This window comes from Cryptomeria japonica, chromosome 9, assembly GCF_030272615.1.
Source record: "Cryptomeria japonica chromosome 9, Sugi_1.0, whole genome shotgun sequence".
Classification (NCBI taxonomy): domain Eukaryota; kingdom Viridiplantae; phylum Streptophyta; class Pinopsida; order Cupressales; family Cupressaceae; genus Cryptomeria; species Cryptomeria japonica.
This window is the reverse complement of record NC_081413.1, coordinates 613,755,060-613,781,057: the sequence shown is the minus strand read 5'-3', so window position 1 is coordinate 613,781,057 and position 25,998 is coordinate 613,755,060. Positions and strand designations below refer to the sequence as shown.

Genomic DNA, 25,998 nt, shown 5'->3' with positions numbered 1-25,998 from the left:
TGTTTTTTAAAGATGGAAATTTTTATAGCAAGTGGTTTATGGTGGCTTTGGTGGATGAAATGGATTGAGAAAGGTTTTATTGTGTTGGAAGATTTGAAGGTGTAGTACGATAGGTAGGTAGAATATTATGGAAGGTAGGTGGAGGAGATGGTTGAGAAATAAATGGGAGATTGGTTGAAGGTAGAATGTAAGCATATTGATTGATAGGATTCCCCCCACTACTAACATGTGTAATATTAGCATTTTGTGTAGTGATAACCATAATGGAAGATGTATATCTAGGCATATTAGGTCGAGATGTAGGAAAAGGCATTTAAATATAAAATTGGTTTGGAGGAGTGAAAGGTCCAAGCACTTCAACATAAGTAGCCAATTTCATAGTGTTTCCATCCACTATGTAAGCTATACCACGTAAAATATCCACACCATGTTCATCATTTTAAATAAACCTCCTTAAACCTTTAATCAAGGGGATTGTCTCTCCACCCAAGTGTTCTTGACTTTCAAATTATTGAAGATATTCCAATTTCTTGTTAATCTTCCCCAATTTATCAATAGACACTTGAGTTAAAGAGTCATCCTCACCATGAGAAGTATGAAGGGTGGGATTCTAAAAAATGTTAGGCATGTTAGGTGTTGGATTAAGAGAAGAGGATTCACCCAAGCTCCCAAGGAATAAGTTAAACAACTCAAACTCAACACCCTTAGTGTTTAAACCATGGGAAGCCATGAGTCTATAACTTCTTCTCATTGAGATATTAAATTTGAGATAACAAGTAATGAAACTCATACACAAGCACAAGCTCCAACAAAGAATGAAGGCAAAGCTAATGAAATCGGTTTGTGGTCGGAATGTATTTTATACAATTGTGAATGATAATGCTAGCACTTGAAAATTGACATGCAATGATAGCAATGAAACAAATGATTAAACAATGCAATATAACAATGAAATGAATAATTAACCACCTATTTAAGAAATATGAGCTAAATAAATGATAATCAAATCACATGAAAGGTGAACTAATGTTTTTAAATATAAAAATGATATGAAACTTACATTTGAACATCCAAATTAGAGATTATGCAAGCTATATGTTGGGCTCACCAAAAAAGTAAAGTGGTGGAAATGGGGCTCACTAATCTAAACATGCAAACAAGGAATAAAACCCATTAACATCAACTTTCATTAAATAATAATCAAGGCCCAACTTTCATTGATCTTCATTTATTTTTATTGAAAGGGTTATTTTACTATGTAATTTGATAAACAAACAAGTGGCACATAGTGGCAAGTACTCGCCTTCATATTATTATAATAAAAATATTTGTTGGAACTCTTAATTATTATACTTTTGACTTATTGTTATTTAAAAATTATCTTATTATGTTGAGAGGCATAATTCAATCACATATGGATGCAAAAACCTTTGTTAATAAAAATGAGAAGCATTAAATTTAACATCCTTACTAGCTATCATCCTCCCACTTGTACATTTTTTTTCTTTTAGTTTTAGTTTTTGGCATGGAAATCAACAATGAATTTAGTGTTTTTTCTCTTGATTTTATTTGTGTGTTAAGGTTTTGGGGCTATATTTCAAATTGGCACTACTGTAAGGTGTGATTAGTTATCCAAGGGTGTGAGACATTGTTTGGGAGACATAGACTATTTGTACACCACTCTTGGTCATCAGAATGAATTTTGAGTGTCACTATGAATTTTTTTTATTAATATATATTACAATATGGTTGTTATACAATTTTGATCTCTACAATGTCATTTTCAGATTGGAATATGTAATGGAAGGTTACAACAGGAGCTATTGCACTATGTGATCAACTATGGAAGTTTCAAGTCCAGGTCGAGTATGTTGTGGAAGTATTATTGAATGACTATGAGAATTGTTAATATTGATGGGAGGACATAGTGCTATGTAAGTATTAAATATGAATTCTAAACCTATCATAATTCTACAAACCACAAATAAAGGTTAGAAATATCCTTATTTCAATATGTTGTCCATATTTCTTTAGTGTTGTTGCATACTTCTATTTCCAACAATATCATGCAACATCTTTGCATTCTCTTATGAGAAACACATACCAAGTATGTTTCACAAACATTTTATGAGTTCTCTTGAATATATATAATGTTATCTTACAAATGATAGATTTGTGTTATATGTATGAGTGTGCTCAATGGTCTCTATCTTTGAGATTTACTTCATAGTTGTTATGCATTTTAATGCACAAAAACTTAAAAATTTAAGACTCATTAATTGTAAACAACCTCCTATTCACACATTAATATGCAATCTATTAACAAAATGATGCAACACAATCTAAAATTTAAAAGTTTTATTCTCCTCTTTCACTAGAAACCCTTCATTTCCTATTGTAGGTCACCGAATTTGATTCTAAAATGTTCAAATTAGCTAGATAATTTCATTTTTAATGATATTCTTTTCAAATTTCATATCAAATTAGGTAGATGAACATGTAGCCATGAAAAATGGATATAAGGGTAATAATTCGAGTCAATTAAAATCAAGCTCTTCATATCTGGTAGGTAGAATATATTTAAAATAGGTTCAATTTTAGAGTATATGTTTCTTTCAGGGTGTAAATTTTCCTTTTAGTCAACTTAATGGCCTTCACAATTAGAAAGAAAATATTGCATAGAGAATACACTAGCCCAAGTCACCATATTAGATTTTTTAAGCTTTGATTCTAGACTTCACAAAGAAATTAGGTATGCAAATATATAAGTTCTATTATGGAGACACATGGGTTGTTAATATATATAGGAAGGATTATAAGATCTTATAACATATTTTTCCTATAAAAAGCAATAAATTCCTTGAGTAGTAGACAAAATACCATCGCTCACAGAGGAAAAGTGGTCAAAAATCCTTTTGAAAATAGCCCAATTGTTTCTCCCCACCCCTCCCTTGCTATTGATATTTTTGATGGGGAAGGTGTCAAAGAAGATATCACTACCCAAAGATAGAGACCATTGAGAACACTCATGCATGTATGAGTGTGCTCAATGGTCTTTATTTTTGATGTGATATCATTTGATGGCCCTGGCCTGCTCATCCCTGGCCTCCTATAGCTCTTGCCTCAACCTGGCCACCTCTCTCTCCAACCCCTCAATAATCTTATCCTTTCCTCTTGTATCCTCGACTCTCTCCTCTCCTATATCTCCCTCCTATGGGGCATCCTATCCCTAATCCTATACCTTTGTCTATGCATGTCCCTGTATCTGTGGCTATGTTGACTATCCTCCCCTACCCCATAGTGGTCTCGGGGACCTACCACCTTGATCTCCATCTCTTTCCTTTCTATCTCCATCTCCTTTGCCTACCCCTCTCCCTCTCACTATCCTCTTGGCCCCTCCTCTCCTTTGCCTCCTTCGTTTGAGCCTCCTATCCTTATCAGATTATCATCATCATCCAACCCAACTGGTGGCTCCCCTACCCCTGTTAGTCATGGGAACATATGTACCCTAAATTATGCCTCATAGTTCAACGTCATCCCTGAACCTACTACATCCATCATTAGATTCCAAGGCATAGGTTCAAGTGCTCGAAACTCTACCAATGCGACCTCATAGGACAAAATTGGTCCCTAGTGTACCTACTATTGTACAATACGTGCAAAATCTCCTAAGCCTCTTGGCATATATTGTACATAGTTAAAATATCTACAAACCATGTTTGGTAGATGTTTATCCAAAATGTGGGGCATCCACCCAATCAAAATTTTGGTCCTATAGCAAAATGGTAACTCCCTATCATCCTTGGGCCAGACCTTGCAGTCTAAGTATTATCTGTAGATCACTATATCAATATCATCTATCACTCTCCACCAATACTCTACCTTCCCTGACTGAGGCTAGAAAGTGATCATAGAATAATAATGCACATATGATTGACCATGCCCTTTGAATCTGAAGCAAACTGGTCTCATCATTGTTATGTGCTCATATGCCCAAACCTGTAGTAAAGTAACCCTGCATTTGAGGCCACATCCTCCTAGGTACACAAATTGATGCAACTTATGATATAAGTGGGCCAATACATAAGGACCCCACGCGAATCTTGTACTCTCTGTCATGAGCATCTCCATAGCTCATCCTCAACTTGTCACCAACTCGTATGTCATCCTATCAAGGCAGAGGAATTTGTTGATGATCCTTCCCACAACTACTACCTGAACATGTTTGCTAGCATACATAGCCTCCCAACTAACATGTCCTCCTTGGATCTCTAGGTCCAAATCCCCAAAAACCCACCGTAGAGCATCCAAGTCTCCATCTTGATCATATACAACTAACTCTCCTATGATAGGTATCCTTAGTATCTTATGGACATCCTCTAAAGTTACAGGCATCTTGTCAATCTGTAGATGAAATGTGCAAGCCTCTGAGTGCCAACGCTCGCCCAATGAAGTCAGCAAGCCCATGTTTGCTTAAATATTAGTTATGAATATGATGTGTCATAATCCCATAGCCTCTATCGATCTATGCTCATCCTCTCTCAGATCTGGTCATAGCTCTGTGTCATAGGGTATCAATCCCGAGGCTCTAATCGATCCAAATTCTCCTACAATCATGCCAAGCAAAGTGCATCGACTCTATCAGTCCTAGTAGTGCCTATGTTTAACACATGGTGTTTCTTATCCTATCTTATCTTAGTAGTACTTATATTTATCACATGGTGTTTCTTGTCTATCCTATGTTTATGGTGTTTATGTTTATCACATGACATCACACAGTTAGGTTTATCCTGATAGTACTTATGCCTATCACATGTTGCTTCTTCTCAAGCTTTGTCTTTCTAGTGCTTATGTTTATCACATGGTTCTATTGATTTTACTGTATATGTTTATCACATTGCACTTAATCCTATCCTTGCTAGGGGCACTTGTGTGAGTTTATCATCTTAAAAATTTATCCAAATTAGTCACACATGTTTATCACATTGCTGCTAATTCTTGCCCTAACCCTATCTTCACTGGGGCACCTATCTAATTTTATCATCTTGATACTTTAACCAATTGACAACATATGTTTATCATATTATTGTCAATTTTTGCCCTATTTTTTGCTTGCCTGACATATATGCGCTAAGAGAATTCATATACGTGCAAAGATTGTACATACATAATTTTGCCTCACACATATGTGTTTTGACACACATACACACTACTGTTTGACACAGACGCGACTCTAGTACCTATACACATTTTTTATTTGGCATATATGTGTTTTTATGCACATACACACTACTGTATGATGCAAACGCGACTTTATGACATATACGTGCCGTAATACATATACACATATTTTGATGACACATACGCTATTACAAGCACATACGTAGATTTAGCTAACCTATAAATGACATCACATCACATACGCACCCATATCCTACACATATGCATTCAAACCCTAAAACTATCCTACTGTGTTTTTTCTTCATCCTACAATCTAGCCTAATAAAAATGCAATAAATGCAAAATTGACAAGCAAGTTTGAGGTAGGCTACTCGAAGCATTAGACTCAATCAAACCAGTACAATCTAACTGTTGTGGCTCTCCAACTATTGAATGCTCTCCTAAGCTCTCTGGATGCTCTGCGATCTGATTTCTCAAAGGTTATGGATGCAAAAGAGGATGTTTCTCCCCATGGCTACTATATATAGGCTATAGAAACCTAATTGGATGTTCTCACCTCTTGGTGTCTTTATTTTTTCTGTTGATCCCTTTTGATTCCAATTTTCACCTGATTGACCCTGTCATCTTATCTTTATCCCTTCTAGCCTTTCTTTTCTATCGAGAGATTGTTTGCAATTTTTCAAGAAAAAAATCACCTAATCTCTCGAGGGGGCATGCCATCTTTCTTACCTGGGGTAAATATTGTATCAGTTTATCTTTTTTTTTTAGCCAACACAACAAGCTACATTGTCTCAAAGAGAGGCAAAATGTAGACACCTAAAATTGTCCTAGCATAATTAAATAAATATTTTATTTATTTAATTATTTTATCCTAAGCCTTGTATTAATTAAATAGATTTTTATTTATTTAATTAACTCATTTATCCTCGTCTAGCCTTTCCCTATTTAAATAAATATTTTTATTTATTTAAATTATCCTTTTCCCTAAATTAAATAAATATTTTATTTATTTAATTGGCCCCACTTCTTCTATTAATTAAATAAATTTTTATTTATTTAATTAATTCATTACCTTTTTCCCTCCATGACACTTGTAATTCATCTCTTAATTTTGCCTCTAACCACCTCTCTCATGTTTTCCCATTTTCTATACCTACCCTTTAATCCTAGCCGACCATAATTTATCCTTCCAACTCTTAATCCTATACCTCCATTTCTAAGGTGTTCTCTATATAAGAGGATTACTTTCTCCTTTCATAACCCTAACTAATGTGTCTAATCAGCCTTCATGCAATCAAGCATCTACATAACCACAATCTGTTCTTTGTTAAGCTCTTGTGCACAATACAAAATCTTAGAGCAATCACATCAAGTAAGATCAATGGAGATAGGAAACGATGGAGATCAAACCCTACTAAGCACGTGAATGGTATAATCTTTCATATTTTATGTGTTTTGAATGTTTTTAGGTTCTTCATTGGTGTGTGGTGGATTTTAAGTATAGAAATAAGGTTTTGTGTGGTTGGATCTTTATTTGGTTTTACAATAGTTTAACATCCCATTTTCATTGTATACAGTTACTAGTCTTGATAAAATTCCCTTTAGAGAGGAGAAAGAGGCCTAGTTGGAGGATTCCACCTCTAATGACGATGCTAGTGAAGACAACAAGAAAATCCAAGATGAGTTGTTGAATCTTATCCCCAAAGATTCCCTTTCCCACTCCCCACCCTACAAAACACACTTTGATGAAGCCCTACAGGGGATTAATATTCTAAAAGGTTATGGAGAGGAGGAGGACAAAGAGATGGAATACAAAAGGGCTAGTAGTAAAGAGGATACTCCCTATTGTTAAGTTCTTGTTGTGAATTTGGAAGATCTTGGGGTCAGAGTAGAGAATTTAGAAACACCTTAGAGTTGCCTTGGTTGTGAGAGGAACAGTGAAATAATTTTTAAACTTGAAAAGGCCATTGAACAACTTGACAAAATTAACAATAATTTAATTTGTACAATTTTCATTGGTATGGTTAGTATGAGAATTAAAAATGAAATAAAAGCAAAGAAGAGTGGTTCTAAGAATATAGATGAAGACAAGAAGAAAGTGAAGAATACAATTACTTTGACAGCTTGGGAGGCTATTCTAGACCATATGGTTGAAGAATGGGATTCTATGTTTTAGAGTCTTTATGTTTATTATGTTGCTCTATTTTTTGGTTTCTTATGTTTTAGTTATGTTGTACTTGGACTCTACGTTAATGGTTTTCTATATGTACTAGTTTTAATTTTGCTTTGTCTAGAGGGTCTTGTTGGCTTGCTCTTCAAGCCCATGGTTTTGATGGTTTTTTATTTTATTGCAAGTAAGAAGAGCTCTATCATATAGGTTTTCGGATCTTTCCCCACTTATATTAATAAAAAATAAATAGAGATTCAAATGGCTCGATTAGGTTTGATACTATGAATTTTAGTGCATGGATTTGAACAAGCCTCTACTCCATTTACTTTGTTAATTTATTTTGTATGAATGAGTAGGCCAAATATATTTGTTGGGTATGCATGCATGATAATAGATATTATTGCACCAATGCCCAATTGGCTCAAGCAAGCCACGTTGTCATGTCGACAAAGGTGAGACCATTGACCTTTTATCTTTCTCAAGACTTGGGCGATTGAAGCAAAATAGTCTGAATATTTCATCTATTGCAACTAAGACTTGAGATCTATCTCATATAGGTTCTTTTATTTTTGGGAAAACTATTAAAGGTTTTCTTGATTTTTTAATATTTTTATGTATCTTCATTTAAAGTTTCTTTTTCTTTTGGATCTTATTAAAATCAATGCATGGTGGTCATGGCCATAGACTAGGTAGCTTTCATAGAGTTGTCTACTTGTTTATAGTGGCTACAAACCTTATTGAGGTATAGCTAACCTTCTTCATTCTACTAGCAGTTACTTTTTATGTAGTGTTTCATCTTATAGGGATATGTAAAAAAGAATTTACATAAACAATATTAAGGGTTTCACATGAAATCCAATTTTCATTAGGCTAAAATATTTAAATACCACTAGATTTATTTTCCTTCATTATTCTCATGCTGGAATACTAATGGCCAAGTATAGGAATTGTAGTTTTTTATTTGTGATAGTTTAAATTTTTATGACCATTGAGTTCAAAATGTGATTTTTTTTTAATCTATGGATATTGTTGTAGGGCCATGTATTTGTGGGCAAGTATTTTTATATAAATTGTCTTTATATCAAGAACAATAATTGTTTAATGTAAAAAAAATATGATAAGGTCTAGATTATCTTAATTGATTATTTTTAAATAAATAAATAAAAGGAAATATGATTGTTTTTTTATTACAGGAAAAAGAGGTTTTGAAGGAATCCCGAAACCCTTTACAAAAGATCCTTAAAAGATAATAGCATTAAGAAACATGAAAAGACATTTTGCCAAAAAACCAACATAGTTCTGGGCAAAAATCAACATAAAGGCCAACAAAACCAACAAGATCCAACCATAATAGAAAAAAGACAAAAGACAAATTACTTAATGTTTTATAGGGCATTAGCCAAATTTCAACTAATCCCTTGCAAATCTTTAATATTATCCCTAAGCGTAGGGATATCCTTGGAAGAGGCCACAACAACTTTTTTCATGCTTGCCCTTGTTCTTTTTGCCGCACCACCAGGAGCACTTTCCACTATCCCTGCCTCAATAGCATCCTCATCAATATGTAGGTCCACAACAGGTTTGGAGGTGCTGGAGCCATCAAGGAACTTGGTAATTTCCTCTAAATTTTTAGTCACAGAGGTAAGGATATCCGGAATCATTACCAAAAAGTTTTTCATAGCTGTTTTTCCTTCCTCCAGTTTACTAATCTGAGGTTCCAGCTTCTCCACTTTTTCCTCCATACCCTTTTTCCACTACTCCTAGTTCATTTCAACTTTCTTTCCTTTCTCTTCATGCTGCTTATCAATTTTTTCCAGATTCTTGATTCCTTCATAAACCCTCCTATCAAAACCCATTCGAGCCTCAAACTGGTTTTTGAGTTTATCCAGAATCATCCCCTCTCCAGCTTTATGATTATTGTTTTCTTTTGAAATGTAGTTAACTTGAATATATGTAATAGTTGAGTTGAGAATTAACTACACAAAAGGATTCTTAATTGCATATAAGTGAAAAGCATACATCAGAACATTACTTCTCATTGAACCAGGAAATATGATTGTTGTTTTCTTTTGAAATGCAGTTAACTTGAATATATGTAATAGTTGAGTTGAGAATTAACTACACAAAAGGATTCTTAATTGCATATAAGTGAAAAGCGTACATCAGAACATTACTTCTCATTGAAAATTTTAAAGCCCATAACAAAAACAAGTTAAATTTTTGAAGGCTATAAAGATCACATGTACATAAACTTATCTCCTTTGGTAAAGCCTAACATGAATTTGTTTTCAGTTTGAGTAGTAGAGCAATCTTAGATTAATGTACTAATTGATTGTTTATTTTTGTTTCTACAATTTGATTGTTGTGACAATTCAAATATAGAATTTCATTTCAGATTAATTTTGTAGTTTAATTAGTTGAATTCAATTGGTGAAGATGATGCAATGTCTAATTTCATCATAAATCAAGATATAAATTTTTGGAGGTGCAGTATAGGGTATGAGGCTCACATCATATCTTAGACATTTTTAATAGAATGAATACTCTTATCAATTTAAATTAAAATTATCAATACTAATAAGTCATTCATTATTGATAAAAAATATTAATAAACACATGATATTTCCACAATCCATAATGACAAAATTGATTGGTTTAGCAATACAACAAACCAACAATATGGAGGATGTTTCATAGAAACTTTTGGAGTTGCAATATATAGATTTGATGTGTGCATCATATAAAAGTTAATATAGCTTGGCCAACAAGAAATATGAGAATCATCCGGAACCTTAACCCATTCCACTTTACATGGTTAACATAATTCCATCAATTATATTACTATTCAAGTTCGATATTAACTTTTTTATCTATAAGTGATATTTTGTATTTTTATCTCTAAAAAATAACTAAGGACTAAAAAAGCATGTAAAAAATACAGGAAAGCAACAATGGGTCTCGACATCTAGGCCTAACGAGGTACCCAAGTACAATAAAATCTCTATAAAGTGGAGAAAAAGGAGAAAACCCTATGGGAACAAAACTCCTCTCCAAGAAGAGATAAAAGCTCAAGTGAAGGACTAAGAAACCTTCTAAACAAGAGTGTTCTAGAAGATAGGAACAAAAAGAATAGAATGAAGAACACCACTGAAGCATGAAATAGCTACAAACAATATCGAAGAGTAACTGCTGATCTGAAGAACCTACACTGAAATAGAACATGATTAGGTAGAGAAGACTGTAATCTACACGAGTGCCCTCAAATGACACTACTCGAATCAGATGGCAAACAAAGGCAAACAATTGAACTCGAAGATACAAATGGCATGAAACACTAAAGCCTAAAGAGTTGATCAATCAAACCAAGGAAGCATTAGAACAACGAGACAAACCTCCCCATAATGTTGAAAAGGGAGAGGGAAAGGTACACTGAAAAGAATCACCAACAAGAACTGCATGATGAAGAATCAGGAACATCGAAGGTGTAGAGAAAGTACATAGTGTCATGGAAGGAACGCTCACTTGACACACATCATGAGGTTAATGTCGTGGAAGGAACACTCACTTGACAAAGGTAGATGGAAAACAAAAGGCAAACATCAACCCCCCAATGACACTTTATAAGTAGTGCATGTACAATAAGGCACAAGATGTGCAAGATTCTAAGTATACAATGCATGGTGGCACTTTATCTTAGTGTGTTTGCATAAATAAAATGCTACAATGATAAGAAGAGACAAAAGAATGGAAATAGAAAACCAAAGACGAGACATCATACTCAAAGAAAGAGATCCCAGGACCTGAAACATCCAAGATATTCACCAGAGTGCTGAAAAGAAAAAAACTGAATAAATATACCTAGAGAAGAGTCTAGAAAGAACACAGAACAAGCTTTCCAATGATATAAAGTTTGCGAAAAATGGAGTTCAAATGCTCAAGTTATGTCTCCCAGAGTGTAAAAAGGAACCTCTGACTTTGACAACAAAAAACACCATCAAAATAGAAAAATCAAAAGTTCAAACCTCCAGATCTGGATAGAGCTCGGAAAGAGTTTTCCAACGATATAAGGTTTTTGAAAAAGCGCCTCTATATGACCAAGTTATGACCAAAAGAAAAAAACCTTTTATATTTCTTTTTTGACGAAAATTTTCTGACGCATTTGCAGGCATAGCTATACGGATTTCGTGCCTCAAAAAATGTGCCAATAAAAAATCATGCCCGAGATGCCCCTGTCACCAAAAATAGGCAAATCATATATCAAAATTGATGGAATCAGTCTTCTGAATCCAATGTGAGGTCCTTTTGGTACCAAAATGTACGAAAAATCAGCGACCCCCATAAATGGAAAAAAACAACTGCACAAACCCCCGAATACACAGATCTAAAGAACAAGGCCCAAAATCTCTCATGAAGAGAAGAAGGGCATGTAGATCTATAGCTCTAATACCATATTGGAGTTGAGGAAAAATCAACTCTACAACTTCCAAAGATCACCTGCATGCAAACCTGTCACAGAAAGAAAGAAGCAAAAAAGCTATGGAGGCCAGAATTCAGATCTGTGTATTTGGGGGTTTGTGCAGTTGCTTTTTTACCCTCTTTATCAATAATGTTTTTCCTTATAATATGTTGATAATGAATATTACTTAAAATTATTCCACCATTGTTGATTTATCATAGATTAATTAGCTTTTAATCTTTTGATACCTAGATGGTGTTAGTGGTAGATGATAACATCTAGTGTTTTTAAATATGCATGAAAGAGAATGTTATTATGGAATGCACGATTTTGTTGTTGATGCTCTTATGGTGTTTTCTATATGCTATAAATATAGATAAATTTATGAAGTCATGATATTTTCCTATTCTTAGCTTCTTATATTTTAAAATAGATTTTTTTGTAATCTTATTTTTTTGTTTATTTATACTTTTCTAATTTTTGTAATAAATTTAGTGATTTTTTAATAATTTATGAAAAATATTTTAAAATTTTGTCTCTCAACCTGTTTCACATAGATTTTTTTAAAATATAGGTATTCTAGATTTAATTAGCTTTATGTGCTATTAACTATAACTCTCACCTACATAAAATATTCTTAATAATTATAATATAAAATAAATATTATAGTGAAAATATATTTTTTCTTAAAAACATAATCCTAATTTAATTATTAAGTCTTTATAAATATAATTATAAAATTAATCTTAAGATAAATTATTAATGATTAGTTTAAGATTATATTATTTTAAATATTTATGTAATATTAATTATAACTAATAATAATTATAAAATAATATAATATAAACCTAGAGTGAAAATAGGTATTTTTAATGATAAAATAATAAATATTTAAATTTATGATTAAAAATTAAATTATTTTGTATATAGTAAAATGATTGAAAAGAAAATTATGATTTTCAAAAAGTATTAAAAAATAGAGTGATTGAAATTTTTTTTATACAAAATTATAATTATAAAGAATCCATACTTAGAGATGAATTTTTAAAAAATAATAAAAATTAAAACTAAAACCACAGAGTGAAATAAATTAAATAAGAGGAACTTTAAAATAATATACTAACTATAAAATAACTCTTAAGTAAATAAAATGAATCATTTTTAAAATAAACATATGATGTAAAAGTAAAATATAATTCTAATTTTTAAATAAATATTAAAAAGGTATTCATACAAAAAATATATAAAGTGATAAAGTACAAATTAAAAAAAAAAATTACTTTTTATTTAATATTTTTTTATATTTATTGTCTTAATATTGAAAATAGAATAGCTCTTTAATAAAATGTAAAATGATAATTATTTCAAAAATATTACTTACTAATATATATTTTTATTTATTTAAGCATATAACTATTTACTATTTTATTTATCAAATTACATAATAAGTCATTTTAAAAATAACTCTATTACAATTAATATAACTCCTCTATAATGATACTTTCACATGTTTTACATATATTTTTTTAAAGATAGGTATAATACTTTTAAGTGGGTAAGTCAAATTGAGAAGATTATCTTTCGTTATTTTTTTTTGGCAAAAGGGGTAAAATTTTATTAATCAAAATAAACTGTCGGTACAATAAAACAAATTCCATCAACTATCAAAGAATCCAAAGAACTCCCAAAAATCATATACAAGACATCCTTGAGGTCATCAAAACCAACAAGAAGCTAACAACAACAACTAGCCCAAATACATCCAACAAATTCATTAGTTATCCTCAAGAACCAACCTTTCAAGCCTTTGAGAACACTTTGGAGTGAGATGCTCCCATCCACCAACATTCTAGTCACTCTTTGCCCCAACAATTAAAGCAACATTGTTCCATTCTCTCAAGATATGAGCAAATGAAATAAATTCTAGAGATCTACTTAAACATAAGATCTATCTAGCCACAAAAGCCAACTACCAACTCACCTCATCAAAAAAAAATTTAGTTAGCATATTAACTAGAATCTAAAAATTCATCTCATAAATTACCTTTTGCTACCCCAACTCACAACACTTCTCTAAGGCAATGAGAATCACCAAATATTCCATGAGATTGTTAGTCTAGTGACCCTTATAAATGGACAAAAGGAAGAGAACCAAACTTGACTTATCTCTCAATACCTTCCATGCCAACATGTCTAGGATTACTCTTGGAAGAACCATCTATGTTAATCTTAAAAAATCCAAGGGAGGGTGGGTTCCATTTGCCAGCTCTTTGATTTTTGTCTCTAAAATTCCACCTCCTCCTCACTAATGATTCTTTCAACCTACTCGCAAATAAATGTAAACCATTCATCACCTCCACCTCCCATGGATCTAAAGGGGAATCCACCTCACATTTAGCTTGAATAGTTTCTTGAATCATACCAACGATTCATTGCTAAATATGTTACACCACCAAATTCCTTTCCTGAAAGATTTTTTGGTTCCTTTCAAGCCATATTTGTCAAAGGATATAAGTCGGGCCAATACTCCAAGCCACTTGAAGAAAGAAAGCCAAAGCAAGTAGCCTCCCTAGGCTCCTCCAAAAATCAATTAGAGAAGAAGAATGAGCATAAGTCTACTTCCAAATACTCCACTATACACACCAAAGGTACCTTCAAAATGAACATGGAAGAAAAAAATGGGGGAAACTCTCCTCATCCCTCCCACAAAGAGCACAAATTGATGGCCCTTGAAATCCCCATTTTTTTATATTCTCACAAGTAAGGCACCTATTGTAGGATAGCAACCAAAAGAAGAGGTTACATTTTAGCCACACAAACTTATTTCACGCTGCTTTCCACCAACGAACTTCATTAGTTTGATCCTTCTATCTAGAAAGTTCTTGATATACCACAACCACAAAGTAAATCCCTCAAGGATCTAGACTCCAAGCCAACGGGTCAGTTTTCCCTAAGAGAAATACAAACTAAACTTGTAAGAATTTTGAAAGTCTAAGCATGGTTTTACAAAGATCCTCTTGGAAACCACTCGTAAGGAACCTTCCATTTGTAGACCCCACCTAACCTAGTCTTTGAGAAAGACTTAAAATCATCTACCCTCTCCTAACCAACCTCAATGAATCTCTTGGAAAGAGACTACAAATTAGGACACATAGTCAACATAGGGGGTATCCATCCCAAAACTCAAACCAAAAGAGAGCCTTTGATCCCCTATTGCAAATCTAGAAAAGACCCTGCTTAACTAAATCAACTCCTCTTTTTAAAAATTGTCCCAAATCATAGATCATTTTCCTGTAAGGCAAATCCTTGGCACATCCTTATGATTGACCCCTCTCAAGTACTTCAAGGAAATAATTTTGACCCAACTCTGATCTTTCTTAGTGCATGAATGCCAATATAGCTTACCAACCAATTCTTGACTTGAAAGTAAAGCTTGGCACAACCCAAGCTACCCCGCCTAAATAGTTCTACAATCAGTCTCCCACTTAAGAAAACTCCACTTTGAGAAGGAAAGATTACCAACCCATAAGAACTATCAAGAGAGAGTTCCTATATCCTTGACAAAATTAGTAGAGGCCACCTAGACCATGCATCTATAAATGTGCAAATCTTGGACCACATATTTCAATAACACAACTCTACTAGAAAAGGAAAGGCATCGAAGGGTCCAATGACTTACTTTTTCATAAAACATATCCAACATTTTATGCTAAGCCCCTCTAGGTAAGAGCCAAGAGCAAGGGGAATACCCAAATACACCAAAAGAAGAGTTCCAGGTTGAAACCTGATAACCCAAATAATCTAGCTTGGATTAGAGGAGTGTTACAAAAGAAGATATATGACTTAATCTCATTAATTTGGTGACCAAAAGTAGTGAGACTAATGTCTAATGCATGCCTAGAATTAGAGTAGTGACATCCACTTGAACTATACATGAGAGCGAGGAGGGATACTATAACCCCAACTCCATCCAAAAATAAACCCTTGGTGAACATGAGATTTGAGAAGATGACCTAATCCTTCATCCAATAAGATAAATAGACAAGGGGAGAGCAGATCACCCTGCTAGAGGCCCCTTTACCACCAAACAAATATGTGAGCTCACTAATAATAAATATAGAGAAGGAAATGAAGGTAGCAGTACTCATAACCCAATTGATTTAAGCATGATCAAACCCAAAAGCATAAAGATTTTTTTGGAGAAAAGACCACTTAACCCAATCATATGTATGGCCATATTATCAAGCTCAAGATAAACATTGTCTTTTTCTTAGACATCCCCATGGAGTGTAAAGGCTTTGTAGCTATGACCACCCCATCCAAAATTTTCCTTCTATACATAAAGCCACCATGTTCCTCTAAAATAAGCCTATCAAGAATTTTCTTCATACTCTCAACAATTAGTTTGAGAATAATCTTATACACAACATTGTATAGGGAAATCATTCTAAACACACCTAAGGAATTAACTCCTTCTCTTTGGGGAAAAATTGCCAAGAAAGTATAATTCATTGTGCATAACATCTATTTGCCACTTTGCGACTCTTGCATCACAACCAATAAATCCTCTCAGACTATTTCCCAAAATTCTTAAAATAATTCAATTGGAAAACCTTTTGATCCAAGAGCTTTATATTTTTTTTTTGTCTAAAAGACAACCCCTTCTAGTTCCTCAATAGTAATCGGCCTATTAATATTTCCATTCATCTCTCTAGTGACCAAAGAGGGAACACATTCAAAAAAAAAAAAATCTTCCTCAACTCCTAGGGGATAAACCTTTGTAAATAAGGAAGAGAAATGCTAAATAACCTCCTTGGAAATATATTGTGATGATGATAGCTAGACTCCATGAGATGAAGTAATTGTGTAAATCAAATCCTCATGCCTTGTAGCTTTGACAGAGTTGAAAAACAAGGCCACATTACTATCTCCCTCCTATAACCAAACAATTTGAGACTTTTTCTTCTATAAAATCTCTTCACGGAGCTCCCATAATGTTACCTTTTTCATAGCCTCAATTTCTTCCTTAAGGGGACTCTACAATAATCCCACCTTCTCTGATTTGCAGAGTGAAGCAATCTAATTGGTTCTAGGTCACTCCCTTAGCCTTGAAATCATTCCCAAAACACTATCTATTCCACCCCTTGAGCTAAAGCTTAACATACTAGAATTTTTTGACAAAAATATAAATAGTCATGCCATATATTGGTTTGTCTCTCAACCACCAAATCCACCATAAGGTCTTTCAATTATTGCTCACACAACTAGATAAGTTGAAACTTAAAGGAATGATTTTTTGTCACTCTAATATTAAAAGTTGGGAGCTTAATGAGCCAATGATCAAAACCTCTCCAATTCTAAATCTCAGAGCTAGTGTACTTATGTTGTTGCCAACCCAAAAGCTTGAATCTAGAAATCTATCCAATCTCTCAGATATAGAATCTTTACCACACCTCCTATTGCTTCAATTAAAATAACCATTTCCTATCTTAATATCAACCAAATGTGGGTGTATTTTATCCTTAAAATTATTTAAAGATGAATCAAGTCTTTCAATTCCTCCCCTTTTATCCTCCATATTGGTAATAACATTTAAATCCCTAACCAAAATCTAGGGGTAAAGAGGGTTTAAAGATCTCACATGTTTAATGTGACTCCATAAACTAAGCTTTCAAGAAAGGTCAAACAAAATATAAACATAATTTTTTTATTTTTATTTTTAATCAATTAAAGTATGATTTTATATTAATATAAAAAATGAAAAATAAAATTTACTTTATTGTCAATTAAAGTATGGTTTTATATTAATATAAAAAATAAATTTACATTAACATCTAGGTCTTAGATAAAAGTAGTTGAAACACCAATACCCTAAATCTACCCTACCAAACTAACTACCTTACATCACCTACTAACAGCTTGCCCGCTATGTCAACCATTAGCATCTATAAAATTTAAACAAAATCTTTTCTAGGCCTTTAGCCATTACTGATAGTAAATTATAAGTGGCCTTTAGCAACAAACTTTATTTGCTTCCTAATAGGTACTTTTCCCATGCATACCTAATATGTGCGCTCCTTTTCTCAATATTCAACATATTATTTCACAAATAATATTCAACATACAATATCCACATTCGTGCAATGATGTAAAATGAATTCTGGATATAGTCTTATCCCAACATCCTTCTAATACTTTTAAAGAACATGGGATCATCAAAGCTGAAAATATTCTTCATGCGAACAGCAAATTTACCTAAAAAAGCTAATTTACTTTAATTTTTACTTAATAAGTTTTTAAATTTTTTTTTATATGAATATTATTTTTATTATTTATCTAATATTTATATATACATTTTACTTTTGTGAAACTAGTTTAGACTTTACTATCTTTACATTGGTTGTATTTTAATTTTTTATTATTTTTATATTCTAACTCTTTAATAATTTATATTAAGACACATCATTACGCTCTATCCCTTACTCCACTATAATTATACCTCTTAATATAATAATGAAAAACTAAATTAGATAACTTATTTTATTTAAAATAAACTATACTAAAAAAATTACACAAATTCTATTCAAGCAATGGTTTTCCCTATTGCATTTTTCCATGGTAGCCATGTTGGCAAATAGCTTGATCTAGCTTGATCTTCTTTCATACAAAGAAAAACCAAATATTCTCATGAGAGGTTCAGTTTGCATGCACAAAATACCCCTTTTTCTTACTATGTTTTTGATAAATAGACAAGTTGTTGTAGAGTGTGAAAGTATGAGAATTGGGGAAATAGGATAGTTGTATGAAGGTTGTGTAGAATTAGAGAGTCATAGATTGCATTATGTATTTCATTCAATAAGCACTAACTAGTGAATGAGATGTTAAAAGTGTTTCTTCTTTAAGTTTTTCTAAGAAAAAAAAAAATTTGTGCATTTATTTTATTAAGTATAGTTTCTTATAAATTTTAAATATTTTTTATTTTATTTATTATTTAAAAAATTTGATATTGCTATATGAGATCTACAAGCTAAATTAAGGCATAATTTTAAGATTATAGAGCATTGCTTATGTAATTGGTGGATCACTAAGGTTATCAACAAGTGCCCTATGGATCAAGTGGCATTAGAGTGGTAATTTTCATTTAGAATCTAGTTTAAAGGCTATGCAATTATATACCATACTTGAAGTCAACTACAAAAATGAATTTATATTCTTTGATAAGTATGACAAAGGTGGATGGAGAAGAGGGACTCCAAAATTTGTAAGTAGAAGTAGTGAGAATATTTGTGGTTAATGAGAAGCTTAGTATGATGGAGAGCATAATGCTTTCCTTGGTATTAAGAATGGATGGAAATAAAGTGCACCTTGAAGACTAGAAAGTAGGTATTAACAAGAATATACTCCAAAACCTAGGGGCTCTAAAGTGAAATTCGAGATCAATATCCAAGCCTATAAGAGATAAATAGCACCAATGCATTAGACCAAAAAATATACTAGATTAAGGTATTTTTATGTTCAAACCAAATAGCTCTGTAACAATATATCTATTTATCAAGGTTGAAGCTTACACATATTCTCTCACATGGTAGAAGAGTTATGTTCACTCTTTGGAGTTTCAAAAGTATCATTGGTGCCAAATTGAGAGAACTTTAAGTTAGCAAGTGGTGTAGGGGCATCATTTGAAGTAGGAAAAAAGGGTAGAATCAACATGCTTATACTAGTGAGTTTCATAAGAGGTTTTTATAGCTTGGGAATGACATAATGGAGCATGAGCTATTGATTAAACATGTTAAAGGTTTTCTAGGCCACATGTAAAGGGAATTATTCATGGCTAAACCTAAGTATTGATTACGCATGCCCATAGACACATTACCTAGAATTAAATAAAAATGAGACTATATCTTCTTGCAATACAAACATTAAATAACAACAAGAGGGTAGAATAAAGTGAAGGGGAATGATGGGACGAGTTGTCATTACATGTCAAAGTTCAAGGATAAATGCAATCTAGATAGTCTCATAGCACTTAAAGTGGAAAAGATGGTCACAAGGAGAAGAGAAATTTGTTAGTTGGACCCTAACTTTTACTTTAATATTTTATTTTAAGTTCTAAGTTATATACTAGTCCCTAATGCATTATTATATTATATTTTTTCTTTTTATAAAATATTGTTGAATTGCATCATAGGGCTTTACATAAGAAGAATATCCTCACATAGAAAGCTCTATAAGGTTCTCACAAATACCACCAAGATTTTTATTCTAGATAGATATAAACAACAATGTGAATCTCTATTTATAGGTATAGAAGGTTTGGAAGTCACAAGCTCCTTTTCTTTTATGAAATTTCATTTCTAAATGTAGGGTTAACATTTCTAACCTATGCACATAGATCACTTCTATTATTGTGGACTCAATCCAAGATTACAAATCATTCCAGAAATTTTATATATCAATTATCTAAGTCTATCCATTTTAGATCAACATTATATAAATTTGTAAGGTAATTTTTCATAGCCTTTTTCATCTCCAAATCTAATAAATACATCCATTTATTTTACTTTTAAATATAATCAAGGACATATTTCTAGCGCTAGCTCTTATAACTAAGATATTCATTTATTAATGTTTACCTACATATATTTGTTATAGATTTTTAGTAAGAATATTTTATTCTCATCCATATATATTTAATTAATGCTATTTTATATTTAGATGGTTCTTAAAATGACATTTTCTATTATAAAATAAATATGTGTTTAATTAATTTTTAAATATTTCACTTATTTTTATTTTAATATAACTATAAATATAAATTAGTAAAATTATTATGTACAATCTTATATTTAATAAGTCCTTGAAATTAAAAAACTAAAATTATACTTATAATCACATAATAAAAATAATGATAATAATTTACAATTTTAATTTGATTAAATATTATTATTTTTTAAATAAAATTATAAAATAATTTTTAATTTTTAATATTGATTCTAGGAAAAGAAAATAATTTTTTTTCTATCAAAATGTCAATTTGAAAATTACTTTTAATTATAATTAAAATATTAGTGAGTAAGCAATTATTTTAGCTTTTTGAATTATGTTAGAAAAAAATTAAGCTGTCAATGAGTATAAGGAATAATTTGGATAGATTATAGTTTTTAATTGAAGATAGGTTCACACGAAATATGAAAATGTGATGATTCAGTGAAAGTTAACCAAAAAAAAGTGAAAAGAGAAAATATATATCTTTTAAATGTGAAACAAAATAAAAATAAAATATCAATATATTATATAATGCTATACATAAAAAATATTGAAGATGATTTCTAAAACAACTTACAAAAAATCATCTATCATATTTTAATAAATAAAAAAAATTCAAAAATTAATGCTCAAAATTTAAAACAATTAATAATATATATTATGTCCCCATTATTTAAATTTAATAAACTATTTTAATCTTACTACATTATTAAAACCTCTATCTACATACCAAACCAATGTAATACATAAAAAACTATTTGGTAGTTAAAAATAACCCTCGTATACATATAAAGTTTGTGCACTCGTCATTTCTATATTTTACCCAAAACTTTATCATCTTGCTTGTGATTATACATATGTATTAGTCTTTGTTACCAAAGTTACTTTTGATATTTTTCTATGTCACAAATCTGATTATACCTACAAACTAGTGTACTAATATGAAAAAATAATTCACTACCAAAATTATTTTTAACCTTAAAAGGTTTTGTGAGATTTGTCATTAGTTTTATCTAATCGAATGAAGCAACGCTAAGATTTTTTGGTTCAATGTTAAAATTGAAAGTTATTTGTTAAAAGATTAAAAGGTATTTCAATAGTATGGTAGAGTGTATAGAATGATTGAAAAATTTTAATTACATCGTAGATGATAATATTAATAAAATATTTTTTTTAATTTTAAATTATTTTTATATTAATTGTATGTATTTATAATATTATTTTGTAAATATTATTAATTTTTAATTAAATATTTATTCTTATTGTTTAATATTTATTTATTATGTAAGATTTATCAATCAATGATGTAATATTTTAGTACTTATTTCTATTTAATATTAAAGATTGTTATATAAAGTTGATCTTTCTTTTCTTTTTTTTGGGTAATGGGCATCATTTTATCTTTCCATTGTCTCTGTGTGGTGCACATGGGTCTCCAACAGAGTAGAACCAAAGTTGATTTTTCTTAAAAGATTGTAAAATATATATATTTTGATTTAATGGTGAAGATTAAAAAAATATAGAAATGAAATTACATTTTTTAATTTAGTGTTAAGGAATGAAGGATATTTATTCTAGTAACTTTAATATGAACATTTAAAAATATGTATCAACAATTAAAAAATATCAATTATATCAAATTTAATTAAAATTAAGTCTTTATTAGCTTAATATTATAATTAAAAATGCATACTACATTAAATTTGAATTTAACAATAAAAATAAAAATTATAATATTATTAAACAATTAATTTATAATAAATTCAATCACAATTTATAAATAAATCATTATTAAATCACAAAGGTCAATTTATCTCTAAGAAAATGGTAGAAATAGATTGATCACATACACAATAATAAGTTGTGCTGAAAGTATTCAATGGTTTGAAGAATTATAAAAAAGATTATTTTCGTTATTCTTAAATTGTTAACCTTTTGATAGAGGGATAGCTTGAATGCAAAATTCAAACACACAAAATCTGAATGATAATAGAATTTTTATTATTAATTCTTTTGAGTTTCATTAATATTCAGAATATGCTCCTCATACATTTTAAAGCTTAACCAGCTTGATTTCTATGCTTTCAGTTATATCCATGCAGAAGATGCTACTGTAATGATAGCATTTTTTCCTTTGGGAAGGGACAACTTATTTAGAGGAGAGCACCACAGTCATCATTATTTCATCTCCTCAACAGTATAGTTTCCTACTATTGTGCTATAATCAAGTCTAAATGGCTATAACAGTTTTGACTTTATTGAAAGAAAAACAATGGCGGTGATCTCATGAGTACTTAAACTATAGAATCAAAGAAAATTAAGTACTATTTAGGCATTTGAGACAAATTTATTTGCCTCACTTAAGTCTGATGTATTTTTTCCCCTTACCAGAGGAAAAAGTATTTCTTTTTGTTCCTTGCAACGAGCGTTTTACGGACGGGGTTTGAACTGGTGACCTCTGCATAATCTTTTGTTGCAGACCGCGCCTTCTGAATCTTGAATCTGTACCTCGTATTCGAAAGCCAGTTCTCCACCTGTATAAAACAAGCAACACATAATTACATAAAGATATGACCGATTTAAAAGAATCGTAGAAAAATTAAATATAAAGGCACAAATGTAAATCTACAAGAAATTATTTTCAAAAACTGCACAGATCAAAAGAGGAAATACTAAAATGGAAACCGTGAAGAAATATGGATGAAAATTGCAGAGATCAAGCCATGAAATGCTAAAATGGAAACTGTAAAGAAATATGGATGAAAATTGCAGAAATCAAGCGATAAATTAATTTCAAAAAATTGCTTAGATCAAGCGATGAAACGCCTAAATTGGAAACTGTAAAGAAATATGGATGAAAAAGGGTGATAAAATAGACTGATGCAAAGAAATTCGAACTATTTTCGAAGTAAATTGATTGAAACAACGAATTCTAAAGAAATTGTAAAGATTAATTGATGTCAAAAGGATCAGAGAACACAAATTGATATCAGTTTAACCGGATGAAATTGAAAATAAATAGCCAAATTAGTCATGAATTTTACCTGGTGAAATATAAATCTACAATAAATTATTTTGAAAAAAATTGCACAGATCAAGAGAGGAAATGCTAAAATGGAAACTGTAAAGAAATATGGATGAAAATTGCAGAGATCAAGCGCTGAAATGTTAAATTAGAAACTGTAAAGAAATATGGATGAAAAAGGGTGATAAAATAGACTGATGCAAAGAAATTGGAACTATTTTCAAAGTAAATTGATTGAAACAACGAATTCTACGGAAATTGTAAAGATAAATTGATGTCAAAAGGATTAGAGACCACAAATTGATATCAGTTTAACCGGACGAAATTGAAAATAAATATATAAATAAATCATGAATTTTACCTGGTGAAGTGTCAAACCGCTGAGCTTAACTAGCTCAACCTTCTCCTCCTTCGTGGCATAAGGATTGCTCATGTGCTTGTCCATCCACGCTTTCAGCACGTTCACCGCCTGCTCGGGAAGATGGTTTCTGTTGATACAGCCACCCATTTTCCTCTTCGGGCGTCTGGAAGAAGGCTTTACACGGTGATTTTCGACGGATTCTCCTTCAGAATCGCTTTCTGACAGTACCTCGCTGCATTCGAGGTCTTCATAACGGAATGTTTTCTGCAAATCATCCGTTTCTGCTGAAATTTTCTGCGGCTTGAAGCTTGCGCCAAAATGACTCCGCGCTACCGCGGGATTCAGCCTTGTTTTCTTGTGGCTCCTCGCAGACGTGGAAGCTTTCTTGAACATCATACAGTCGTCAGAGCTTACGATTTCTGCTTCATGTTCAGGGAAAAGCTGCATAGAGCTCGAAGGAATTATGGAGCTCTCATTATTTGACTCCACTTTAACAATTTCCGATTCCGGCTGGTGGGATCCGAGAGGCAAGGGAATCATCTGAATGGTCTGGTCATCAAAACTATGAAAACTACAAGGATTCAAGAAATCCATCCACTTTATCTCCTTCTCTACCTCCAAATCCTTCAATTCTTCACCAAAATCTTCTGCATCTTCAAACTTCAGGACATCGTCGTCAATTCTCCACAAGAAATCGAAATCGGCGTCCATTTCCGGAAAATCAGGAAGTTCGCAGCTTCTTCCGCCTTCGTCAAACCCTAGGTCCGCCAGCTCTGACCAAAATTCATAGACCGAATAATCAGGCGGAAGGCTCAAATAATCAGAATCTTGCGATCCAGTAGCTATGATATGCTGCGCTTCTCTCCAGTCCGGCAGGTCTGGGAGCTCGCCGTAGATTAGATCACCCTTTTCTTGAGTGGAAATGTTACTATTCTTCCGGCACATCAAGGTGACGATGCCGGAGCTCGTTCTCAGCTTTATTCTGCAACACTGGCCGGGACTTGTCCGTTTTGGCGACGCTGCTCCGAGCATTTTAATTTCCACTTAGAAACTTTGCACGACCTTAACACGTACAAATACTCGCTAAAAAACAAGGACAAAACAGAAGAATCACTCGTGCGTGAGCTACGCACGATGCTCAAAACATCACAGGAATCAAAATCAGGTACAAAGTACGATACAACGAACTTAAAAACCAACGATAATCGGGCCAAATGAGGCGGTTCAGGCCTAAACTCCTCTCAAACACGCTTCAAATCCTACAAAGATGATACAGAAAGGTAAATAACAAGGAGCACGCATGAAATCATCAAAATAATCGAAATCAAGTGCGATTTACACATTAGCACGCTCCAAATTCAAAAAAATGAAACGGAGCAAACAAATTTACACAGACATTTGCTTCAAATAATATCAAAAACGAAAATTAACGACGAAAGTATCAGTTCCAACCGTGTGAAAAGCTTAAAACTGTTTCTCACCGGAATTGAAGCGTCCAAAGACGCCAAAACTTCCAAAAAACATCTTCTGAAATTTCCGTTTTCACTTGTCTTTTCCCTGCAACTTACACAAAGATATTATCACAAAATGCCATATACTCACTGTATATACATATTTGAACAACATTTTAAAGCACAATTTGGCCGAAAATATGGCGGACTTGTTCATTTCAAATTTCAGAAACTTACGTATATACCTTTTCACGTTGTTTTCTACGATCGCATAGCTTGTTCACATACATTTGCAGTTGGCCAAATGATAACAGAAGCTGGAGTAACGAAGCATCATTGCAGTTAAAACGACCTCTAAACGTCGATTAACAGAATCGCTTCAACGAGAACGTTTAAATAGTCGTCCATTTACATTTTCCGGGTAAGTAAATTCCGTCTGATGGTGACGTGTACCTTTTTTTGGAACAGTAGTCACGTGACGTCTGGTCAATTATGGCTTTGAAAAATATATGATTTCAAAAGAGCGTTGAAATTATTGCAAAGTAAGGGTATAAAAAATTAGTAGAAGAAAGTTTTGTTAAAAAGTAG

General features: G+C 31.9%; 1 protein-coding gene across 2 annotated transcripts; it reads right to left on the bottom strand.

The window, feature by feature from the left end:
* Nucleotides 1-22,553: 22,553 nt before the first annotated feature.
* Nucleotides 22,554-25,793, bottom strand: LOC131042870 (uncharacterized). 2 transcript variants are annotated; one of them, XM_057976202.2, is made up of 5 exons: nt 25,656-25,793; nt 25,441-25,516; nt 25,148-25,218; nt 23,960-25,042; nt 22,554-23,107 (listed from the first exon to the last, which is right to left on the bottom strand). In XM_057976202.2, exons 4-5 carry the CDS (start codon nt 24,989-24,991, stop codon nt 22,958-22,960), a joined length of 1,182 nt encoding a protein of 393 aa, XP_057832185.1. In that variant the 5' UTR covers nt 24,992-25,042; nt 25,148-25,218; nt 25,441-25,516; nt 25,656-25,793; the 3' UTR covers nt 22,554-22,957. The 2 variants fall into 2 exon arrangements, with proteins under 2 accessions (XP_057832185.1, XP_057832184.1); XM_057976201.2 differs by having other exon boundaries at nt 23,960-25,218; nt 25,648-25,793.
* Between the last annotated feature and the right edge of the window lie 205 nt (nt 25,794-25,998).